Here is a 22,883-nt window from a genome sequence, read left to right on the forward strand (position 1 = left end):
ACAGCTTTGGGCCTCGGCCCCTCCAGGCCTGACCACCAACATTCCCCAGGGCCCACTCACTGGCTGCCCCGAGTCCTTCAGTCCACCCACTTTTATTTTAACACTCTTACAACTAAATATATGTAAATGAAAAGTGTATTCCAAGTCATCAGTTCTTGTATCCCCATATATTCAGCAAAGAGATGGCCCAATCCAGCAAAGAGATGGCACAACCCAGCAAAGAGACATCTTCATTTATTCAGCAAAGAGACTGGCCAATCCGGCAAAGAGACATCCCCATATATTCAGCAAAGAGACTGGCCAATCCAGCAAAGAGACATCTCCATATATTCAGCAAAGAGACATTCTAATCCAGCAAAGAGACATCTCCGTATATCCCATATATCAAAGAGACAGTTCAATCCAGCAAAGAGACTTCCCCATATGGCAATTGTTAATAAAAGATGGCACATTCAATACACACAGCCAGGTCCTTCTAGTGCCTCCACACCTTTCAGATGGAAGCCCCCCCCTCCCTGCACACACAGCCATCCTAGCCAGAAGAATCTCCCAGAAGGAACCTGGACATGAACCTGGGACAACATGAACATGATTGTCCCATGTTGCAGAATGTGAATAGCAGCATGTCCATTCTTTCACCTAATGCCAGACAACAAGGCTGCCACATATCTTACTTTGAAGAAGAAAGGACTTCCTGGACTCTTGTACCCTTTGTGACGTGGCTTAGGCAGAAAGTGGACTATTTCTTCAGTTTTGGGCGCAGATGTAGTAGTCTCCTGTGCCAGACAAGTACATTACAGTCCTTGCCTCTTCTATAGCAATCTGCCAGGCAGAATGGGGCTGTAATGTACTTGTTTGGCACAGGAGATTAAGACATCTGCACCTGAAAGTTAAGAAATAGTCCACTTGGCTGGGGAAAGTTTTTTCTCTTTTTGATTGCTACAGATACACTCGGCCTCCACCCACCCCCCTCCTCTCTGCTGATTTGGCTGGGCCAATACAAGAGGACCGAGAAAACAGTGGGAGCACTTTTCCCCACAGAGCAGCCAAAGCAGCCTGGGGGAGGGGGGCCCGGCCATGGTTGAGGCCTGGGTGGCTGGCCCCCTCAGGACGCCCAGGCCTCCTACATTTGTATGTGCTCCCCCCCGATGGCGGCCATGCATCTCTGGACAACAGCATTGTCAATCTAGGGAGAAGGTAGTGTTAGACTAGCAGTTTTAGATGGACTTTACTAATAAATTAATGCTGAACCCCAGATAACACTTTTTATGCAGTTACAGCATCAGGTGTGTGTTTTCCTTTTTTGGATAAAAGTTTTAAATAAATTAATGAAAGCTGACTATTGTCAGCACCCCTGTCAGTGCCTCAACCCTCTAATTGCCATATTTGCTGGACAGCTTGGTCTGTTACAGAAAGTAGACTAATAACTGGCCACATCAGCAGATAGAAATAAAGGAAAAAGAAAATAGGAATTGCTTGTTTAGAGACCATGACCTGACACGCTGGAAATTTTGGAACTGAAATATTATGTGTAAGTTAGCATAACATATCACAGAGAATCATCCCTTGAATCAAAGAGCTGAGCTTTTTTTCTTCCTGAAATGTAAACTTTTTTTGTAGATTTCAGGTTCCAGGCAGCACCATCATGAGTTAGCATGCAATTTAAAGAAGCCAGGAATCATTTTATCACAATACAACAGGCTCAGAAAAAGATTTGCGAGTTTTAATTTATATGCACGTTGGCTACAGTTAGAGACATTGGGACCTGCTATGTCTGTATTAGAGGTATCTATCTTTCTTTCTATCCATTCAGTCATATCCGACCCTTGGCGATTGCATGGACCGTCACTCACAAGCGACTTCTTCCATGAATTCTCTTAGCAATTATTTTACAGGGTAGGTTGCCAGGTCTTTCCCCAACCCCTACCATGCAGGATATCCCGCATGGCCAGGGATAAATAGTAAGGATTTTCTTTCTTAATAGTTTAAGCATATTAGATGTTTTCAAATCTCTGCAGAGATAGCTATAAACCAAATTACTATAGCAGCCTAAAATGGATGTGGCAAAGCTACTGTTTTATATGCCAAAGATCTGGCTGATTCAAAATTTATTATGAATGCTGAAAAAATTAGTACTATGTCTCTCAGATAGTTCTCTATTACATAAAATCATTGCCTGAATAGATTTCTAGTGAAAATAAAACTTAACTATATGAAAAGGGTACGTACTTGTGAAATTGATATAACCTCAAACCAGCGTAATATGCCAGGAAGTTTGTAAGCTGTAACAAAAGTTGTTCTCTCAATCCACATAGACTATAAAATAAAAGAAATAATGAATCATTAATGGTTAAAACCAGAAAAGGCATATAAAAGGGTTTATGTTAATCACATTCAAATGTTAAAAATTGCATCCTTAGAAATTGTTTCAGAGAAAGGGGAAAAATGATATAGACTTATTTCAATTTGCTTTAACAGGAAAACATAATTCTTCCTGACCTAATGACACTTGGAAATATTTTTAATTCATCCTGAATGTTTTAATGTACGTTTATCATTTTAAATGTTTAAATTTTTTTGCTTTTTACGTTGTGCTTTTTGGAATACACATTACTCTATTTCACATTTTTAGAATCTGCTAGGATCAGTTCTTGTTGAAGTCTATTCCACACTATTATAGGCCTTAGGGTGCACATACGTGACTCGTTCATGACAAACAGGTTTCACAGTTTTCAGACTGCCTTGTAAACTAATAGGTTGTGACATTGTGTACCTCAAGCTGTTTGTATCACAAAAGATGTTTTAATTTGTTTTAAGTCTATGGAAAAGTATGAAAGCTGTCCCTATTGGACAGGGGTTGTTGCAGGTCACAGAATCTTTAAAGGGTGAGTAAATATCTTCTCATATGTTACTATAAACACAAATCTTCCCACCAGTGGGCACCTGCAGACTTTGAGCTTACAAGGTATGCCCTAAAGTACATTTGGCATGCCTTGTACACCCTGAAGTCATTCGCCTTTGTTACATCACATGGAATAATAAATAATACATTATTTTAAAAATGGCCTTTATTTTCTTAGTAAACAGCATTACCATTTGTAACAAGAAACATTGTTTTAGTGTCATTATAAATTAGAATAAATCACAGAACAATATTTGCATTTTTTTATCTACAAGAATATGTGTTTTAAAACTAACAGTGGTCAAACAATTTTTTTTCATTTTGCTGTGTTTGTTTTTTTGTCTCCAGGATGCACAGAATATAAAATGATATTGTAATTATTCAAAAGTTTTCTTTTTTGTGCTTTCACTGTCCCATCTGGGAGATTTCCATTTTCTTCCTGTCCCAGAGATACAACAGGAAGTGAGAGGAAAGCTCTACAAAATGAGGGGAAATCCCTCCATAGACAGTTGTCATTGAAACAGATATCCCCATTAGTAGATTTCTCTTTACCTTCTATTCTGGTGATGAACATAACATATTGGATTTCCAATCACTTTCTGTCTCTGGGACATTAGGCAAAAAGGATGAATCTCCCCTGCATCGACACAGATAGCTAACGAACCTGACAAAGGTTCTAACTCATCCCTATACTATTTAAAACTAATACAATTGTAGATGTTCCACTACAATAGGTTGTTAGAAGCAATCATTGTATTTTACCAACCTAGTGAAATAATCAATTCTGCTATTGGCTTTCCTGTTGGATTTGCTTGGTTCTAAAGTACCTTATAGAAGGAATATTTAGATACTTGGAGTTAGCTTTTTCAAAATATCACAGAAAAGGTTCCTAGAAAAAAAACCTTAGTGGAGTTTTCAGTTAAAATAATATCTGTACTTTGTTGAAATATTCAGCTTTATTTATTAACACAACCCTCCACCATTTATCAGCTGACTTCACAAACAATTCTTTCTTCTCTAACAGCTGATGGATGGTGTGAGCTGCAGCACAACTGATGAATGGAAATATTGTAAAAATGAAAGGCATAGCACAATATGGTAACGTATATCCAGGGTTCCATTAGAGATATATCTCCAATGAGGGTGGTGAGGGTAATTTAGGAATGCCTAATCAGTTTGTGGTAATTGGGGATTCTATGATCAGAAGGACTGATAGAATAATTTGTTACCAGGATCTCCTCAACCAAATGGTTTGCTGTTTCCTCAGTGCCAGAGTGAACTGGGTTTACAAACTGCTGGGAAAAGCTGAGCATAGCCCAGCTTTCTTGATCCATGTTGGGACCAATGATAGAATACATAGAAGGCACAGGATCCTAGAGAATCAGTGTTGATTGGGGAATCCCTCCCACAAAGCTACTGTTTTTTGCCGGGGGGGGGGGATCGGGGAGACTGCCCTGCCAGTAGAACTCCCTATTAGTAGTGGCTATAGCCACTAGCAGTAATAGCATGTAAACATCCTACTGCTAGTTGTACTTAAGTCCTACAACAACCGAATTGGGTACAATCAGCCCACCCATAGATGGTTTGAATCTTGGATGGCCCCTGCTGAATCGGCCAAGATTTAAACCATCTATGGCCAGCCTTTATGGGAAGGCTGGAGGAGTATTTAAAATAGGAGGGGAGGAACAATTAAAATATAATGGGCAGGAAAGTCAGACAGGGGTCAGACACTAATGGAGGAAGGAATAGAGGAATGGCTGCGTATGGTTATTCATATTTCAAAGTTAATTATTGGAGTTTGTTACTAGCCACCCAGTGTTAATGAGGAGGTGGAGAGATAATAAGAGCTGCAAGGGCTGACACAATTATAATTATGAAGGATATTAACTACCCTGAAATTGTCTAGAATAATGGCACTGCTGGAACAGAATCAGGGAGGAATTTTTAAACCTATTACAAGTCAATTTTTTAGGTACAGTTTACAGATGCTCCAACTAGAAATGATACTCTCTGGACCCAATAATCTCAAACCATGCTGAGCATATTTTCAATGTTCATATAAAAGTACATCTGAGCAGTAGTGACCATAACATGATTTAATTTAATGTAGGCTGTAAACAACAGGTACATAATAGAAACATAAAAGTTTTTCCAAGGATGAGCGCTGCTCTCCAAACAGACTGGGAAGGAATATTTTCATTGAAACACACAGAACAGAAATGGCAATGTTTTAAATTGACTGTATGAAAACACACTGCAATATTCAGTGTATTTTCATGGGCAAAAAGTTTAAAAGGCTAAAAATAAAACCAAGTTCACTTATTGCAAACAGGTGGATTGCCCCTTTACCCCCCTCCCACTCAACTTGGTATAAACAGTAATAATTGACATAAACCAAACGTGGTTGTCCGTTTGATAAATTATGGGACTATAGCACTCTAGGTATAGCATCTAAAGAAATTAATATTAGACAGGGTACTCTCTTGATATTATTCTAATTGCCCCTCTTTTTATTGGTAGTTTTTATAATGGTAGTCTTGTGATGTTTACCCCACTTTACAGGTTCTTAAAGTGATAATAAAAGGTTCAGTTTTATTTTTGAAATAGGAAACATATTATACCTACCTGCACTGTGCAATGGTTTCGCAATGGTTTTGCACAGAGCAGTCCTGATCCTCCTCTTCTCATGCATGGTTCGGCCCTGCCCTCTGCTCACTGGCTGTAATCAAAATCAGTGGGAGCCAATGGTTCCCACTGATGTGTCTCAGCCAATAAGGAGGGAGAGACCCAGAACAACCGTTGCTCTCATGCACATCGCTGGATCGAGATCAGGCTCAAGTAAGATTTAGGGGGGCTGAGAGGGGAGCTGCACACTGAAGGTTTTTTACCTTCATGCATAAAATTCAAGAAGTTACACAGTTAGTCTGGCTGAAAAAAGACAAAAATCCATCCAGTTAAACCAAAAAAGTTATAATCCTATACCCACAGCTGATCCAGAGGAAGGCAAAAAAACCCAGCAAAGCATGATCCAATTTGCTCCTGCAGGGAAACAAAATTACTTCTAGATCCCCCGGGAGGCAATCGGATATTCCTTGCATCAACTTTACCTATAAATGTTTACCTATAAATGTTAGTATCCAGTTATATTCTATGTATCCAAGAAAGAATCCAGGCCTTTTTTAAAGCAATCCACTGAGCTGGTCAGAACCAACTCTTGAGGGAGTCTATTCAACATTTTCACAACTCTTACTGTGAAGAAACCTTTCCGTATTTGGAGATTAAATCTCTTTTCCTTCAGAAGTAAACAGTGCTCCCTTGTCCTCTATTGGCCTCAGGGTGAATAACTCTACACAGAGTTCACTATATGAACCACTGATGTATTTATACATGTTGATCATATCCCCCCTTAATCTCCTCTTCTCAAGAGAGAATAAATTCAGTTCCTCTAATCTTTCCTCATATCTGAGCTCCTCCATGCCTCTTATCAGTTTGGTTGCCCTTTTCTGCACTTTCTCCAGTTCCCCAATTTTCTTTTTGTGAATTGGTGCCCAAAACTGAACTGCATATTCCAGATGAGGTTTTACTAATGATTTGTACAGGGGTAAAATGATATCTCTCTCTGGAGTCTATACCTCTTTTATTGCAAGAGAGGATTTTGCTCGCTTTAGAAACCGCAGCTTGGCATTGCATGCCATTATTAACCTTGTGATCAGAACTCCCAGATCCTTCTCCACCATTGACTCCCCCAGTTGTACCCCCCCTATTATGTATGATGCATGCATATTCTTAGCCCCCAAGTATATAACCTTACAGTTATCAACATTAAACCTCATTTGCCACATAGTTACCCAATTAAACAGTGCATTGAGGTTGGCTTGTAAGTTGGAGACATCCTGTAAGGACGTTATTCCACTACAAAGCTTGGTGTCATCTGCAAAGACTGAAATTTTATTGTTAATCCCAGACCCTATATCGTTTTTAAATGTATTAAAATGTAAGGGTCCCAATGCTGTAAGTAAGGTAAAAAAAACCTTCAGCCTTTAGAACCACTTTCATGTATGACAAGATATTTGAATGTTCTGTTGTGGAAATATCGGGTGTTGTATCTTTTGTTACCTGCTAAGATAATATAAAGATGACACTGGTTTACTATATAAACATGCCTTTATTTTATGGTAGTTGTTCCTTCGTTCCGTTGATGGAGAAATTCTGAAGAGGTGGGATGATTCTTTTTTGTATACCATGTCAGTAAAATTATTTGATTTAATAAAAAAAGGAATTCAAGGCAACAAAAATTCAAAATGAACGACAAGTTGCAAAAGAAAGTAGGACAACCCCCCAAATTATTCAAATATAATAATAGTATAAAGGTCAGGTCTTAGAATGTAGGCCCTTTACAAGATAATTTAGAGTATTGACACAGTGCCAGAACAAACTCAATGGCCCAAAATTGATATGGTCCAGAAACATTTAGACAAAATAAAGGTGAAGGCTTACACCCACATGTCCTCAAAGAATTGAGCTCTGTTATTTTACAGCAATACAGGAAGTTTAATATACTTACAGCAAATTCATTCTCTGGATCAATGGACCCCTTCCTAACAGGTCTTGAGTAGTGGAATCTCTGCACATAATTTGACTTATAAAAGCTGTAAAACATGAAGGAGTTTTAGGTAAAATAGACAGTGGCGCAAACTTTATCTCTTGCTCATGATCATACTATAATTGAATGCCCACTTAGAAATCTTACCCCATAGAGCCATACAAATAATAACTGCATTAATTTTATTGATTTTTTTTTTTTTTTGCATTTTAGATGACATAATTAGCAACAAAATTGTGAACTCTCACTTATACTTGTAACATATGAGATAATTCACAACAGTGGCAGTATCTTTTTGATAAGGATCTACAAATGATAAAAGGTTATAGTGGGGATTTTGCTTTAATGTGACAAAACAAATTTGTAATATAGATATTTCATTTAAGTAGCAACTACAGTAAGCATGTAAAGCAATTCACTGAACTGCGTATGCAATCCAGACACCATTGCAATTATGCTAGTTAGAATACTTACCAAGTTTTAAAGTACCTGAAAAAACCTTGTTGGAAAGACAGGCTTGTAGACAGGTGTAACCAGGGGCGGACTGACCATTTGGAAACTCGGGCCAGTAGGGGGCCCCATGAGATGCCCCTGGTACCTTTTTCATAGGCTTTTTTGAGTTTGGGCAAAAACACAGGGGCCCCATGATCCCCTATTGCCCGGGGGCCCCATGAGTTGTCAGTCCGCCCCTGGGTGTAATGCTGCATTTACTAAAGGTAAGCTAGTGATTGATACCTACTTTATTATCTGGTCAGGCACTGGTTTGTTTCTGAACTGGGGTTGCTCTTCAAGCACAGGTTGCACTGTGAAACATTGAATGTCTGCAATGCCAAGTTGTTAAGGCAATATTGAATATTATTTATAATTATAATTAAAATAATACTAAGATTTTGGCAAACTTGATGTAAGTACTGGAAAATGAGACAAATACTGAGTTCTTTGAACTTTATACCTGAGCTAATGATGGAAATGCAAGTTGCTTCTGAACTGAATAAAAAAAAAAATCTAAGTATTCTAATGATAATCTTCAAATGTATGAGAACTGATATCGCTGATGTATTAAAGTAATATTAAACCCCTTAGTGCTTTAAGCACTTTCAGCAGCTGATTGAATGATTTACTGAGTATGTATTTTCTCTATCTTTTAATTGCCAATGATAAAAACTGCACTGTCCACATTTAGCTCTTTCTTGTGAATACCAGAAGCTTAGGGAAGCAGCACTGAGAGAGCAGGAGCCAGCAGCATTGAAAGTTGTAAACTCATAATGCTGGTGTAAGAATTTTAACAATGTTTATGGGGAATGTTTATTTTATTGTACTCAATGTGCTATAAAGACCGTTTAATACTGCTTTATGATCTGTCTTTGATATTTCACATTTGTTTTCCTTGTTTTAATACATTTCAATAACAAATAGCGCGATTACAAACCATGTTGTGCTCAGGACATGTGAATAACAGAAACATACTGTGCAGCGTAATCTCCCTTCTTTATTATATCCTTCAATTCTTTTATTTTGTGTGTATTTGATATTACATTACGTCTACCATGGCCATTTGTAATTTTTAGTGAACTTCAAACCAAGAACCTTGCTTCTACCATTGCTTTCTATTTGGACTTGTCTTTTGGTCAATCTTCTGCCTCATAGCTGCCTATCATTTCCTGCCTCCCCTTTCCTTTCTCTTATCTGCAATCTAGCATAGCTCCTCTCCAGCTACATTTCTTGTGATATAAACCAAATAATAGCAGCACAACTCTTTCTACTGCATGTTCATGTTTGGCATCAATCTGATAAACACTTGTTATATATAGTGGCTATGAGACTGACATCTTTTACACACACACACACTCCCTCACACACATGCACACCACTTTTTGACAATGTTTCATTAAGAATGTTATGCTCAATTCAATGCCTTGATAAAGTCAATAAGGCATAGATATTACTAATTGATCTGATTTGATTGCAAGATTTTTTTTGTGGTGATGTTGTCGATGGTGCCAACTTTTGGCATGTCTGTAGCTGTATCACAGTGGGCCAGTTTTCTGTTTTGAAGCTATGCAGTTGTACTTTTGATACAAGCTTAATTGCATGTGAAATCAGGGCTATTGTCTGAAGCTCTTCTCATTTTATGGTTCAATATCACAGAACAGACAGGAAGAAAATATTTTTAGGGGCTTGTAAGGATGGTGGAGTGTTATAATATTATGGCCCCCTATCTCCCTCTGTAAACGGTAGCTAGTGTTCTGTTACATGACTGGAGGAAAATCTCTTCCAATCAGGAGACATGGCTCTGTTTGCTGGGCAGTAAAGTAGCTACAAAAGGCCTTGGAGAAGGTATCATTAGAGAAAGACGGAATCTTGCTCCTGGGGGAAAATACAGACAATGTACTCTGTTCCTCCAGAGATTACTGAGGGTTGAGTAAAGGCAATTTTGAGAGATTTTGTAGTGAAAGATGCTACAACGCAATTCATGCACCAACTAGTGTTTTTCAATGACAAAGGGACTGCAGATTAAACTTTATTTTACCACCTTTAAGCATGTGTTGGATCTTTGGGTAATGATCTACCACCCTTTTCTACCTAGTCGCAGTAACTATATAACAAAACAGCAGTGGTGTATTCCTGTGTCTCCAGTTCACCCATAAAAGAACTTATGTGAAGGGACATATGAGATCAAATAAGTGAATAGAAGAACCCCTTTCCCACAGTCTGTATATGGCATGGTTTATAAAAAGTAGGTATCTGATTTGTAAAGAAACTACAATGGGATGACTTTACATTGGTGCTACTATGGAGCTGCCATTACCTTGCTTTACCCTGCTTCCTGTGATATCATGTTACTGGCTGAGATTTCATTTAACTAAACAGATATCCATTCAATATGTCATGATCATAACTGAATAAGAAGGGCACACTTTATGAATGCAACTAATAGTGTATACAACATGTAGAATAGCAAAGTATGTAAAATTAAGGATACATTGTCCATGAGAGTTTTTTATATCATCTCCTGGGCATGAGGTTGTATTCAGTTTTTCTGAAAATGGAAACTGGCCCATTAGCTGTGTCAAAAAATCTTCTCTCCGCTCATATTCTTTTCCTCGGTAAATAAAAACTTTATTCTACAAAATTAAGAACATTTCATTGTAAAAGTTAGTACTGTTAAATAGCACACACATCAAGAGTAAAAAGAAAAATAATAGAAAGTAAAAGCAAAACGCAAACGCAACTGTGTTAGTAACTACTGTATATTTGTAATGACATGGATCATAGATCAAACCCCTTACAAGCCATGTTTCAAATCAGCTAATAAAAAGGCAATTGTCTACACTTAATTAAATTACCATTTTGAGTAAGCAATAAGACTCCAAAAAAGAAACTTTACAAAAAAACAATAGCTGGACATACTCTCAATAACATTGCCTATTTTATTCTGGGTGAGCACATAGTGCAAGTTAAGGGGCATTGCACCAACAGACCTACAATATAAGATGGGTTCTTTCTCCACAGACTGATAGTGTAAGGGGGCACTTCTTCAATGATCACCATGTAAAGGAGCACTACACTGACTAATCTACATAGTACATATCCCAGACATATTCTGACCACTGAATTCAGTAATCTGTGCCATACATTACATACTCCTTACTGCTTTAATCTTTAAACTCTGCTGTACTATATCTGTTTCTTATTGCTGCACTTTGTAAACTGCACACATCTGACTAACATTCATTGTATCAGTTGCTAGTTACTAAGTATCCCTATTTCAGAAAGTTATTTCTTAAGGAAGAGTCAAAGGAGACAAAGTTTTAAAAAAACATACTTAATAGAAGAGGTTTTGTTTTTTTTTAATTATCCCTTGTCTTGGGGTTTACAGTCTGTGTATCTATGAGCATCTCCCCTGTGTCACAGTAAATAAAGCATACTTTTTGGGTACAAGCACTGTACCATATGTTCTGTATACCATGTATACAGTGAACTCATGCTCTAGCTAACCATTCCCCTTGAAGCAATACAAACATATCAACATGATATAGCCACAGACACCATTTTTCACAGATTTCCCTGTGCAGATTGACAAAGGTGCTCAAAGTCTTTCATAATCCTTGCAATATTCCTGATTTTAAATATGTTTGCCTATTCATTTCTAGGTGTTATAACATTTATTTCACCATCTTAAATAACTGCAAGTACAAGCACTGAAAAATCAGGTATTTTAAATGCTTATTTTTAGTATTTTTCTTTTCATAAAAAATTGTTGTTCACCTTTGAAATTACTAGAAAATTTGACAAGTACAAAAAGAGTCAATGCCCTAATATAACCCCCTCTACTCTGCAGGTCATGAAAAAACAAAGGAGAATAATATAGTGTGTTACTTGCGTGACCACTCTGAGTCTGTTGGCACTAGCACATCTACTGTAAGATGGCAGTTTCATACAGCAGTGTACCAAGCATAAATAGACATATAATCTTATAGGAAGATCTTTGCTGCAATGAATGGTCTAGGGTCTCTTTGAAGAAGTCTCACTTCCATTCTTTTTAATGTGTTCTGTTCCCTGGGATACGACTTGCATAAAGTACAGTGTGGTACATTGCAGTAATGTGTGCATTTCTGCAACATACCAGGCTGGTAGGTTATTGACCTTAAATCTATATAATGATCTTAAAATATCATCCAAGAAAAAAATTAGGGAATAAACTATTAGAAGTAAATCTAGTCTCTTGGGGTATTGGTCCCTATTATTATATTGTAAGCTCTCAGGAGCAGGACCCTCCTAACCCTTGTAATTTGAGGTGATTAAGCTCTTTAAGGGCTTGTTCACACTTGGCTGTTTTACCAACGCTTGCCAAACGCCCCTATAGCGTTTGGCAAGTGTTGGTCCGGCATTTGCGGAGCGTTTTTTAACGCTCGGCAAACGCTCCGCAAACGCCGCATGCGCGGTTTAGCGGCGGTTGCTAGGTGTTTGCCGAGCGTTAATAACGCCCCACAAACGCCTATAATGCAGTTTGAGTGGTGTTACCACTCCGCAAATGCCCTGCAACCGCGTCGCAACCGCACCGCAAACGCCGGCCGGGCATTTGCAGAGCAGCACCATAGACGAGAATAGCAGGCTTCAACGCCTCCTGACTCGACCAGAGGCTTCCGTTTTGCCGTGACGCGACGCAACGCGACGCAAACGCTTCCGTTAGAACAGCACCATGTGCTGTAATATGCAGAATTGGCAGAGGCGTTTGGGAAGCGGTAAAAACGCTTCCCAAATGCCTCTCTGCCGCCTGCACACAACGCTAGTGTGAACGTAGCCTAAGTGAGATTGCGTCAGTCTGAACTGCTTTTTAAAGGCATGGCAGCCCAATGTTATTCAAAACAAAGTGTAAAGGAAAGTCCATGCAATGTAAGTTTTGTAAGCCTTGTTTACAGCAACCCTGCACACCTATGTCACACAGTCTGCCAGCGTCCAGCAAAACCCAGACAGAGGATTGAAGGTTCTGTCCCAACCGAGATACTTTGGAACCTTCAAACTCCAGGCCCCAATCCAGGATTACAAAACTCAAAACACAGCTTTCTCCACTCAGAAACAAGTCTGGAACTTTGCATGAAGCCTTAATGAAAATTCTTTGTCATTTCTACTTTAATTTCCTAAACTCACATAGTGGCAGAGCCTCGCACTGTCTCACCCTCCTGCATTGAATTGTATTGTTTCTCCCTTTATAATGTAAAGAACTACACAAACAGTTGGTGCAATATAAATCCTGAATAATATTAATATTGGGCTTGCTCATTTTACAACTCTAGTGGCACTCACAAAATTAGTTTCAATCTCAAAAAAAAAAAAAAAAACATGTACCCGGAGGAATGTTGGGAAACCTTGGCCATAATATCCAACTGCAAAATAATCAGGCTTTGGGCGAAGAATTTTCATTATGTTTTCATAAAATTTTGCTTGCTGAGTCTGTCAGTGTTATAAAACACAGAAAAATAAGTTGAAATACTTAATGTAATGGCCATAGCAAAGTTGTTGATTTTTACGTTCACTTTATGTAGTTATACACAATAATTACATTTAAACTAGGAAAAGAGAAAGACACAATAAAATACAATTGACGATTCATGAAAAATATAAAAACTACCTTTTATCCACATTTTTATATACTGTATATAAACAATAAAGTTACATAAATAGATTTGCAAATTACAAATATTGAAATATGCTAACATTGACTTTTCAAAATGTTTAAAATTATATTATTGTTCATAAATGCACACAACATGGTATATACAGTATGTACACACAGTCGGCACACTTAATAAATCTAACAGCAGCAAATAATCAACAGGTAGAATTGGTTCTCTGGATTCTGACAGAAGTGCATGCTCATACGATTTCCAGATGTTGGGGGCAATTTCCTAAGCAGCATCTTACCGAATCCGAGTATTCAGTAAGATACTGCACAATATTTTAAAAATAAACTTTGGCATTCAATAAAAAAGCTACTAAAATATCGCATGAGTTATTTTATTAAGTCATGTGCTATTTTAGTAGTGAAAACATGCATTAATGTATCAGCTGTCAGCAGGGTTCCCCACTTCCAGCTGAATGTAAAAAAATGAAATGTCGGTAGCTAGAAATTAAGCAAAGAAACAGTGTAAACCCCCCCTAAACCCCCCTATCATTACCAAGCCCTTCAGTTCTGGTATGGATTCTGAGGGAAACCCAAACACAAAATTAAAAAGACATGGAATCACCCTCAAAATACATACCAGACCCTTATCTGAGCATACAGCCCGGCAGGTTGTTAACCATTAGCCACCCGGCCAATGGCCGTTTGGCGGCTTCGAAAGTGTTCCTGCAGTCTGGGTGCACGCCATTTGGCGTGCTCCCGCACATGCGCAGTTTGCGCTAATGCAGAGCGGCGCAGTAGCGCGATCTGTCACCGGCCGTGCACCTCGGACACGGCCGATGACAGATCCGAGTACCGGCTCCCGTTGCTGGTACCATGTGACCTGCTGTGACCAATCACAGCAGGTCACATGACAGTTGTATACAATGGATGGCTTCATTCATGATGCCATCCATTGTATACTAGTGCCTAGCTGTGAATGGTCACAGGTAATCACATGCACATGTCATGTGATTAGCTGTGACCAAATCACAGCTAAGCACAAAAAAAAAAAAAAAAGCTGAATGAATCGATTTCATTCAGGTAAATGCTTGCTTATAGCAAAGTAATTCTTTGCTATAAGCAAATTGTGTAAAAAAAAAAAAAAAAAATACTGATCACTTCCCCAAAGTAGTACAATGTTACTATGGTAACATTGTACTACTTTGGTCATAGTAAAATATGAAAGAAAAATCTTAAAAAAAATAAAAAAAAATGTAATAAAAAATTAAATATAATAAAAAAAATAAAAAAAATTTTTTTTTTCATACTGTCACCAGTCAGTGTCCCTGTTCACCGCCATGCCAGTTATATGATGACGCTGTACTGCACTGGTGACAGTATGTTAAAAAAAATAGTGAAAATAATTTTTTTAATTTTTTCATTTTCCGAAAAATGACAAATACAACTTCAAAAAACTCGCCATGCCTCTTATGAAGTACGTCGGACTGTCTACTCTGCAAAAAGGGGTCATTTGGGGATATCTGTACTATTCTGACATTCTTGCACCTCAAGAAATTAGATTGGCTGTCAGTACTTCAGGATTGATCAATATTCAGATCTATACCATAGTTTGTGAACTCTATAACTTTCCTACAAACTAAAAAATACATCCTAATTTGGGTTATTTTCACCAAAGACATGTAGCAGAATACATCTCGGCCTAAATTTATGAAGAACAATTATTTATTTGTAAACTTTTATAACAGAAACAAAGAAAAATGTGGGTTTTTTTCATAATTTTTGGTCTTTTTTTATTAATTTAGCAAAAAATAAAACTCCCAGCAGTGATTAAATACCACCAAAGAAAGCTCTAGTTGTGTGAAGAAAATGATAAAATTTTAGTTTGGGTACAGTGTTGTATGACCACGCAATTGTCATTCAAAGTGTGAGAGCGCTGAAACCTGAAAAATGGCCTGGGCAGGAAGGTGTAAAATTGCACGGTATTGAAACGGTTAAGGATGCGGCGGCCACCCATTCCTTAAAGTGTTACTAAACCCAGGACCCCGCATTCACTCTATTTGTTCTCCCACAGTACACACAACATGGAAACTCAATTATTTTTAGTAAATATAAACTGCTAAATTCCTTTTCTCATCAGCAGTTAGAGTCTTGTGACTTCAAGAGAGCACTGGTTAAAGCTTGTAGGAGGAGTTTTCTTTCTGCTCTAGGAGGATGTGAAATCCTTGACCCTCTGTCTAAACAGAGCTGATTAGCCCTGTGCTGATCACATGCACCCTCCCAAGAAGAAAAAAAAAATCTCTCTAGCAATACACACCAAACTGAGCATGTGCATGTGACTACAGATTCAGTCTGTATCAGGTGGACATTTCAACAAGTGGAGGGGCAGAGAAGACAGGATCAAACAGCCTTTTTATACAATGCAGAGGATTAACCCCTTAGGTTCCACAGTGAGTATAACAAGCATGCTTTACTGCATATACAGACCATTTTTACTGTTGTGGATTTAGTAACACTTTAACAACCATGACAGTACTGACAGTTCTCAGTACATACCACATGCCTGGACCACTACTTAATTACCGGATGCATTTATTTTATTTCCTTTTGTGAATTGACTTTAAGGTCTTTTTATGTGGTATTTACCAAGTGTTTTTGCTATTTTCGGTAAATACCGCATACTAGCAATAGTGAATTGACATTTTCAGTATTGCATGAGATATGTGGTCATGTGACTGACTTAATTCATGTGATAACTTTTAATGAATTGTCCCCACGGTGCATATTCTTTTGACACCATATTTATTAGTTCAAGAAACCGCCATATCCTGAGGATGTCATCTGCAGATATTTGTGGCCACAGACATGTTGCTTGCTATTATACTATTCAAACCTGGACTTCAGGATTCACTACAAATTACATGTGATATGTGTATAACAAGAGATTGATTCTTTATTTTCTTCTGATTCATCATGCAAATATATTCTCACATGCAAATGTACAATATAAGTTATGTACTGTGCTGTTGAAACACTATAGGTTGGTAACACATTTTTATATTACATTTAAAGCATATGTCAAGGCAAAGTAACAAACCAAATATGCAGCACATACTGTATTTGCAATGCATGCACATTTCCCTTTGTTTTATCCCTTTAAAAGACCCTGCAAGTACAGAAAAAGTACCTGCTGATCTGCCAGAAATGCACTAAGCTCCTAAAGTTTCATGCTCTCGTCCACATAGAATAACTTGAAAAAACTGCTGTTTTGTGCTTGCATTTTTTTGAAAACTCTAAAACTGAAGATTTCCTCTGCTATGAAGATGGGACTCTGTAAAGTGGAGGGGGCCTGGGAAGTAAATGTTTACCATAATTAACCTTGTCAGTACTGTGTTGGCAGATCTTATTGTCAGTTTTAAACTAGATTTTGACTACTGTCTGCCATAACTGTCTGCCATGAAGGGTTAAATATCTAGAAGCTGCTCTTCGGCATTGTATGTTAGTGAGGGAAAACTCAGTGCGTCCCTCTTTTTTAGTAGGGACAGATTGAATTTGCTGTCTTTTCAAATCATCCAAAGTATCTTGCAACCTGATCAAGGCCTAATCCAAAACAAACACCTAGAAAGGTAAATAATGTTTTTTGAAATGATTTTTGGGTGTGAATGAGAACACATAACAAACATATAGTGGGATTTTCTCAAACTTGACTGCAAAAGTGGAAATATACTTTAATGCCTACTGTGGGCTGACAACACACAATATTTTTGTGGACTGAAAAGCACAGTAAAAGTGTGAACCTAGATTTAATCCTCTTAGCAGTCACAGACAGCGGTGCCACAGATCTCACACTGCAGATATACACTATAACTCTATAGGCACACTCACATACCAGAAAGGGAACTGCTATTTTTAGGGGGATTCTAAAGCAAAAGGTACATGTTTTTACTTTCAAATATTTTAAATCTGTAAATTTCATTAAAATAATTTTTAGTAATCCTTCAATGCTTATTAAAAGAATGCCTAGTGATCCTGACTTAGGTACTTCCTGTTCTGGGGTTCCAGAGGTACCCCAACAGTATTAGATGGAAAAAAAAATATTATTTAGGAAAGCGATAAAGGAAATTAAATGTCCTCATGTTCAGATTTAGATCTAATTTAAATTTGCCCCAGTGAACATTGAACATTTCATACTAAATCCAGTATTATGCAATGAGTTATTTACATTACAGATGCAATAAATTTAGTAATATAAAAAAATCTAATTCTATACATGCACAATCATTTAAAATTGCTGTAAAATATTAAAACAAATATCTTACCAAGCACTGGCTCAGAAGCTCATAGTCAAATATTTCCATTTCATACTGCTCTGTCAATTGTTTGCACAGAGATATTGCTTCCTCCCACATCTGTAATGTAATGTAATGTAACATAATGAAATATTAAACTATACTCTATTAGTAATTGTAATAATTAAATAGGTATCACTAGAGCAAATTTGCTGGGTTCATTTCACTTGTGATTCGTCTTTTTAAAGTCCACGAAACCCGAACTTAGCAACATACACTATTGCAGTCTATGGGGGAAATATTGATACCAAATTTTGGAAATTTTTAAGACTAGGAGTCAAGCTATTGTCAGAAAAAGCACATGGGGAGCTGGGCACTGTTTAAATTACATGCTTGGGAGATGCCTTTAAAGTATATCTAAAGCCAAAAGTAACTGTGGACAAATATTAGTCTTTTATTGTGAGGGGGCCTGCTTATTTAAAATCTCCCTTTTTGGCCCTCCTAAGCCAGCTGAATTAGCTATAAAGTACTTGATCTAGTGACTTCTAGCAATAATTCACTAAACTGCTAATTTCTAACAGGATTCAAAGTCAAATCTCATCTCAAGTTGCCTGTCCTCAATAATCTCTTGGTTTTGTTGATCCAAAAAATCATCAAGCACCACGTGATGAAAACATCAAATAAAAAATACACAGAAACAACCACATTTGTGTGTACTGTTTATTTAATTTATTCACAATTTTTTCTCACTTAAAAAAAAACAAAAAATTTTATTGTTTGACTTTTTTCACAGTAAGAAGAAATGAAAAAAATAGTAACAGTACAAATGTAAAGAGACAACAGAAAAAAAAATGCATGTGGTTTTTTGTTCCTTCAATGCAGCAGGCTGTTGGGAATATTATTCTACATTCACAGCAGCTACCAACCATCATTTTGTGCCAATACTAGCCATCAAACCCCACTGCCACTGACAGATTTGGTCCCCACTAACACTGACAATCAGCTATAACATATTGCCCCATGCATGTTCAATACTTTCTTTAGAAAGTCAATCAGTTTATTATTGTAATTGTCAGATATAATTACAGTAAAAAAAATGAATTTAATGCATATATTTAAAAAATGGTATTGATTTGTTCTACTATAAAAAAAAACAGAGCAGGGTTTTTCATTAAAACAGTGTACTAGATAAAAGCCTTTCATGCCTTTTAATCACTTTTACTCTAACACCTATCTTTACATTTGCAGTATGGGCCCAGTGATTTGGCAATACCTTTGCTTTGCATAGGCACAGTTCAGAGAACACTTTGTATTTTTCAGTGGATAAAAAGTGTTCTCTTATTGGATGAGGTGGTGATCGTGACATCACTGACCCACCTCTACACCTTGTCCAATCAGAGATTGCTTTGCACTCGTTCAGAAAAAAACAAATTATTCTCTGAATGGTGCCTGTGCCGAGCAGGTGACCTCCTTTGTTCACAATGCAGCAGGGTAGCAAGAACATAAATGCTAGTGGAGATCACTGTACTAGTGGTGCTTATTACAGTGGATTCCAACTTCCATGGGGATACCACAGGTATGGTACACAAATAATGACATTGGTACAAGCTGGACCAATGTAACAATGTAAAAACTGCCAAAACTTAAGATAAAAAAATGAATGTACATATATATTTTTTCAAAATCAATAAAGCTTTCCTTTTGACATTGTTTTGCAAAACTTATTTTATATATTTTTTTTATTTTTATAGACAAAATGCATAACAAAAATTGGTAACTTTAAGTATGCAAAAAATAAATGTACTCTGCATTTATAGCAGTTGTCAACACTGGGTATATGGTCACATAGATGTTACAATAAACATATCAGGGTAAGCATTTAGAGTAAGTATCAAACCAGCTTAAAGCAGAACTCCAGTCAAAATGTTTATTTTCTCATGCAGTGGGGCTGTGCCTGAGCTGCATGGGTTAAGTGCTTGTTTCGTCCAGGGGCTCAGGGAAAAGGCGTACTTACCCATTCCTCTGATCCTCCAGAAAACCGTACTCCCCCACGTCCAGCAGTGGATTGTTCCTGCTGTCCACACGTCCAGAGCTGGTCTATGGGCATGACAATGTCAGGAACAGCCCATTCAAAAGACTGCTAGTATGCGTGTGTGTGTGTGTAGAGGGGGGCAGCAGGATTGGCAGGGACTGTTCCTGCATACGGAGGATTGGTGGATTAGGTAAATTTATCATTGCTTTATGAGCCCCTAGAAAAAAACAAGCATTTAACCCATGCAGTGCAGACACAGCCCCACTGCATGGGAAAATAATAATTTTGCCTTGAGTTCTTAAATTTGTAATTATAGTAATAAAACATTTTATTAGCTAAGCAGTCTAACATGCTCCGTTTTATCCGTTTAGTTTTTGAAATTTGATGGTATTTTGGGAGATTATATACTTTAACTTGATTTGAGATATACCTAAAGCACATGAAAAAATAACTCACCTTTCCTTTGTCAAAGTATCCAATGATGACTTCATATAAGTTTTCCTTTAGCTGCCGCTGGGTTTGTGAACTCTGGAACTCTGTCTGCAACACCTGAGATGAACACTGTTCATCTGACCACTTAAAGGAAATAATATTCATATGTTACAAGTTACAGTAGAATGGAACAAGGCAGAGCCCATAGCTGGTTAGCTTCCCAAAGCATCTATTGATATGTTATGCGGTAATATATCATAGTGTAAAAGGAATAGTGCAGCGCTGTGTATAAAAAATGATCTTATGAATACAAGATATTATGAATAAATATCAGACAGTGGTATGTTACCACCTGTGGGTGGTTAAAGTCTTTGAATTGCAGGTTATAAACTCTGAATTCTATCAGTTCAAGATTCGAGGACTATAACTTTTACCATATAATGGTATTGAGAAAATTATAAAGATGAATGAATAAATTGCGCACTCACCAGAAGTGCGTTTATCAAAGCGCATTTGAGAACATACTCATCTCATCAGGTCAATCAGGATAGTTACTTCCAGGTGTAGTCAGGTTCCCACACTTGCATCTTTGAGGACCCCTCCAATGGTATCACGGTTTCAAGACACCTCTAAACTGGTCTCTGCGAGTGATGAAACTCACAGGCAACCAAAGAATAATGCCACATAACGTGATACTGCATTCAATGGGGTAATTTTATTCCAACAAAGTTAAAATACATACAAGGTAAAGAACTGACCATGTGTAGCAAGATGACCGCCGTTTAACTTTCTTGGAATAAAATTACCCCATTGAATGCAGTATCACGCTATGTGGCATTATTCTTTGGTTGCCTGCGAGTTTCATCACTCGCAGAGACCAGTTTAGAGGTGTCTTGAAACCGTGATACCATTGGAGGGGTCCTCAAAGATGCAAGTGTGGGAACCTGACTACGCCTGGAAGTAACTATCCTGATTGACCTGATGAGACGAGTATGTTCTCAAATGCGTCTGTGGTAGCTATAAGTGTCCAAGCTGCTCTCGCTTTATATTAGCACTCGCATATACCTATTGCCTGGTAATATATCATACAATGGGTGGAGATTAGCATCAACTTTTACAAACCTTCAAAACTAAAAACAAAATTGCAACAATGTTTGCATTTTTACCCACATTCACAACAACATACTGTCTCTATTAGGCCCTGTTTCAACAAATGTTTTATGTTTTTAGTTTAGGAATGTGTGGGGAAAACAGTTCTCTTTTTTCTTTTCTTTTTTTTTTTGCTCTATGACCTCAGTAACCCATCACTTTATGTCCCTTTAACACCAGGACAACAAGAGAAAGTTTCTTTCCTAGACAAGAGGACAGCATCAAAAACTTATATGATTGGGAGGTGCAGCTCTTCCAGAACACCTCTCTGAAACAAAATATTACTATACAAACCAGGATCCCTAGACATAAATGTAGACCCTAATACGAAAACTGTTATACAAAAATATATACCAAAACAATTGTCACAAGTTAGCCTGCAGTTTCTTGTTTGTGTTCTTACCTTCTTGCTGCAGTCCTGTTCCTGATCCCTTCTCATGTGTTTGTCTCTGCTCATCTATGGGCATCATCTGCTGTCCTCTGGGTTTTATTTCCTTCCCTTCCATCACTTCCTGACCCGCCTCCTTGTTTGCATGTCTATATAAGTCGTGCTCAGACTAGGCCACTTTGCCTGAGCAACTTCCTAGTTGTTGGAGCTCCCGTGTGTTACTACTGTCTGAATCTTACATTGTCTACTCATGTACCGACCCCGGCTTTGTTGTCTGACCTTGCTTGTTATCCGCCTGTCCTGACCTCAGCTTGCCTATCAGGTTCCGTTTGTCTCCTCCCTTTATACTCTGCTCCCATGAGCGGTCACCTCAACCTCAGCTGGGCGTACCTGGGGGCCGCGACCTGGTCCCAGCTTGCTGCAAGTCCATCCCCACCATCAGGGGCTCTGGTAAACACGCAGGCTGGGGCTTAGACTTCGCGCCCTGGGGAACACCAAGTTGAGGATCAATAAGAGCTCACTACCACAGGTGCTGACAACAATCATCATGTCACCAAGACTGCCCTACTAAAAACAATAAAAAAAATCCTGTGGCCTATAATGCATGTGGCAACAATTTACTGTTCAAAGCAACAATGTTTGTATAGACTTGTCATCCGAAGTATTAACACAGGATGAAAGGGAAAACAGAAAACTCAAGTGAGGTTTAAAAACCATGGCTCAGCTCATTACTATTGCTTGTCCCTATATCTCAGAAATATTATGTACATAGAAAGTAAGCATACAGTGCAATCTCCACCATGATAGAGCCCAGTGAGTAATCTCTCAATCATCATCATAAAATGTAAATAATGGGTTCAGTCTATATATTAGCTCATAGTGCATACTGTACATAGCATAGCTAGAGGAACAAACATATGGTAATGCAAAAAAAAGTAAAGCAACAGATTCTTCTGAATGAGCA

At 37.8% G+C, this 22,883-nt stretch overlaps 1 protein-coding gene across 2 annotated transcripts in view; it reads right to left on the reverse strand.

Annotated features, from left to right (window-relative positions):
* LOC149433997 (dedicator of cytokinesis protein 2-like) overlaps positions 1 to 22,883 on the reverse strand; it is a 104,909-nt gene that overhangs the window by 52,285 nt on the left and 29,741 nt on the right. For both annotated transcript variants that reach the window (XM_089664244.1, XM_089664243.1), the window contains exons 10-16: positions 20,407 to 20,526; positions 17,949 to 18,038; positions 13,356 to 13,460; positions 10,489 to 10,630; positions 8,245 to 8,326; positions 7,467 to 7,551; positions 2,230 to 2,316 (exon numbers count right to left, since the gene is read on the reverse strand). In XM_089664244.1, the coding sequence (XP_089520370.1) occupies positions 2,230 to 2,316; positions 7,467 to 7,551; positions 8,245 to 8,326; positions 10,489 to 10,630; positions 13,356 to 13,460; positions 17,949 to 18,038; positions 20,407 to 20,526 (711 nt within the window). The remainder of the gene's footprint in view (positions 1 to 2,229; positions 2,317 to 7,466; positions 7,552 to 8,244; positions 8,327 to 10,488; positions 10,631 to 13,355; positions 13,461 to 17,948; positions 18,039 to 20,406; positions 20,527 to 22,883) is intronic.

The sequence above is a fragment of the Staurois parvus genome, unplaced genomic scaffold (assembly GCF_062004578.1).
Source record: "Staurois parvus isolate SC_StPar_1 unplaced genomic scaffold, SC_StPar_1.0 ptg001865l, whole genome shotgun sequence".
In the NCBI taxonomy this organism is placed as follows: Eukaryota; Metazoa; Chordata; class Amphibia; order Anura; family Ranidae; genus Staurois; species Staurois parvus.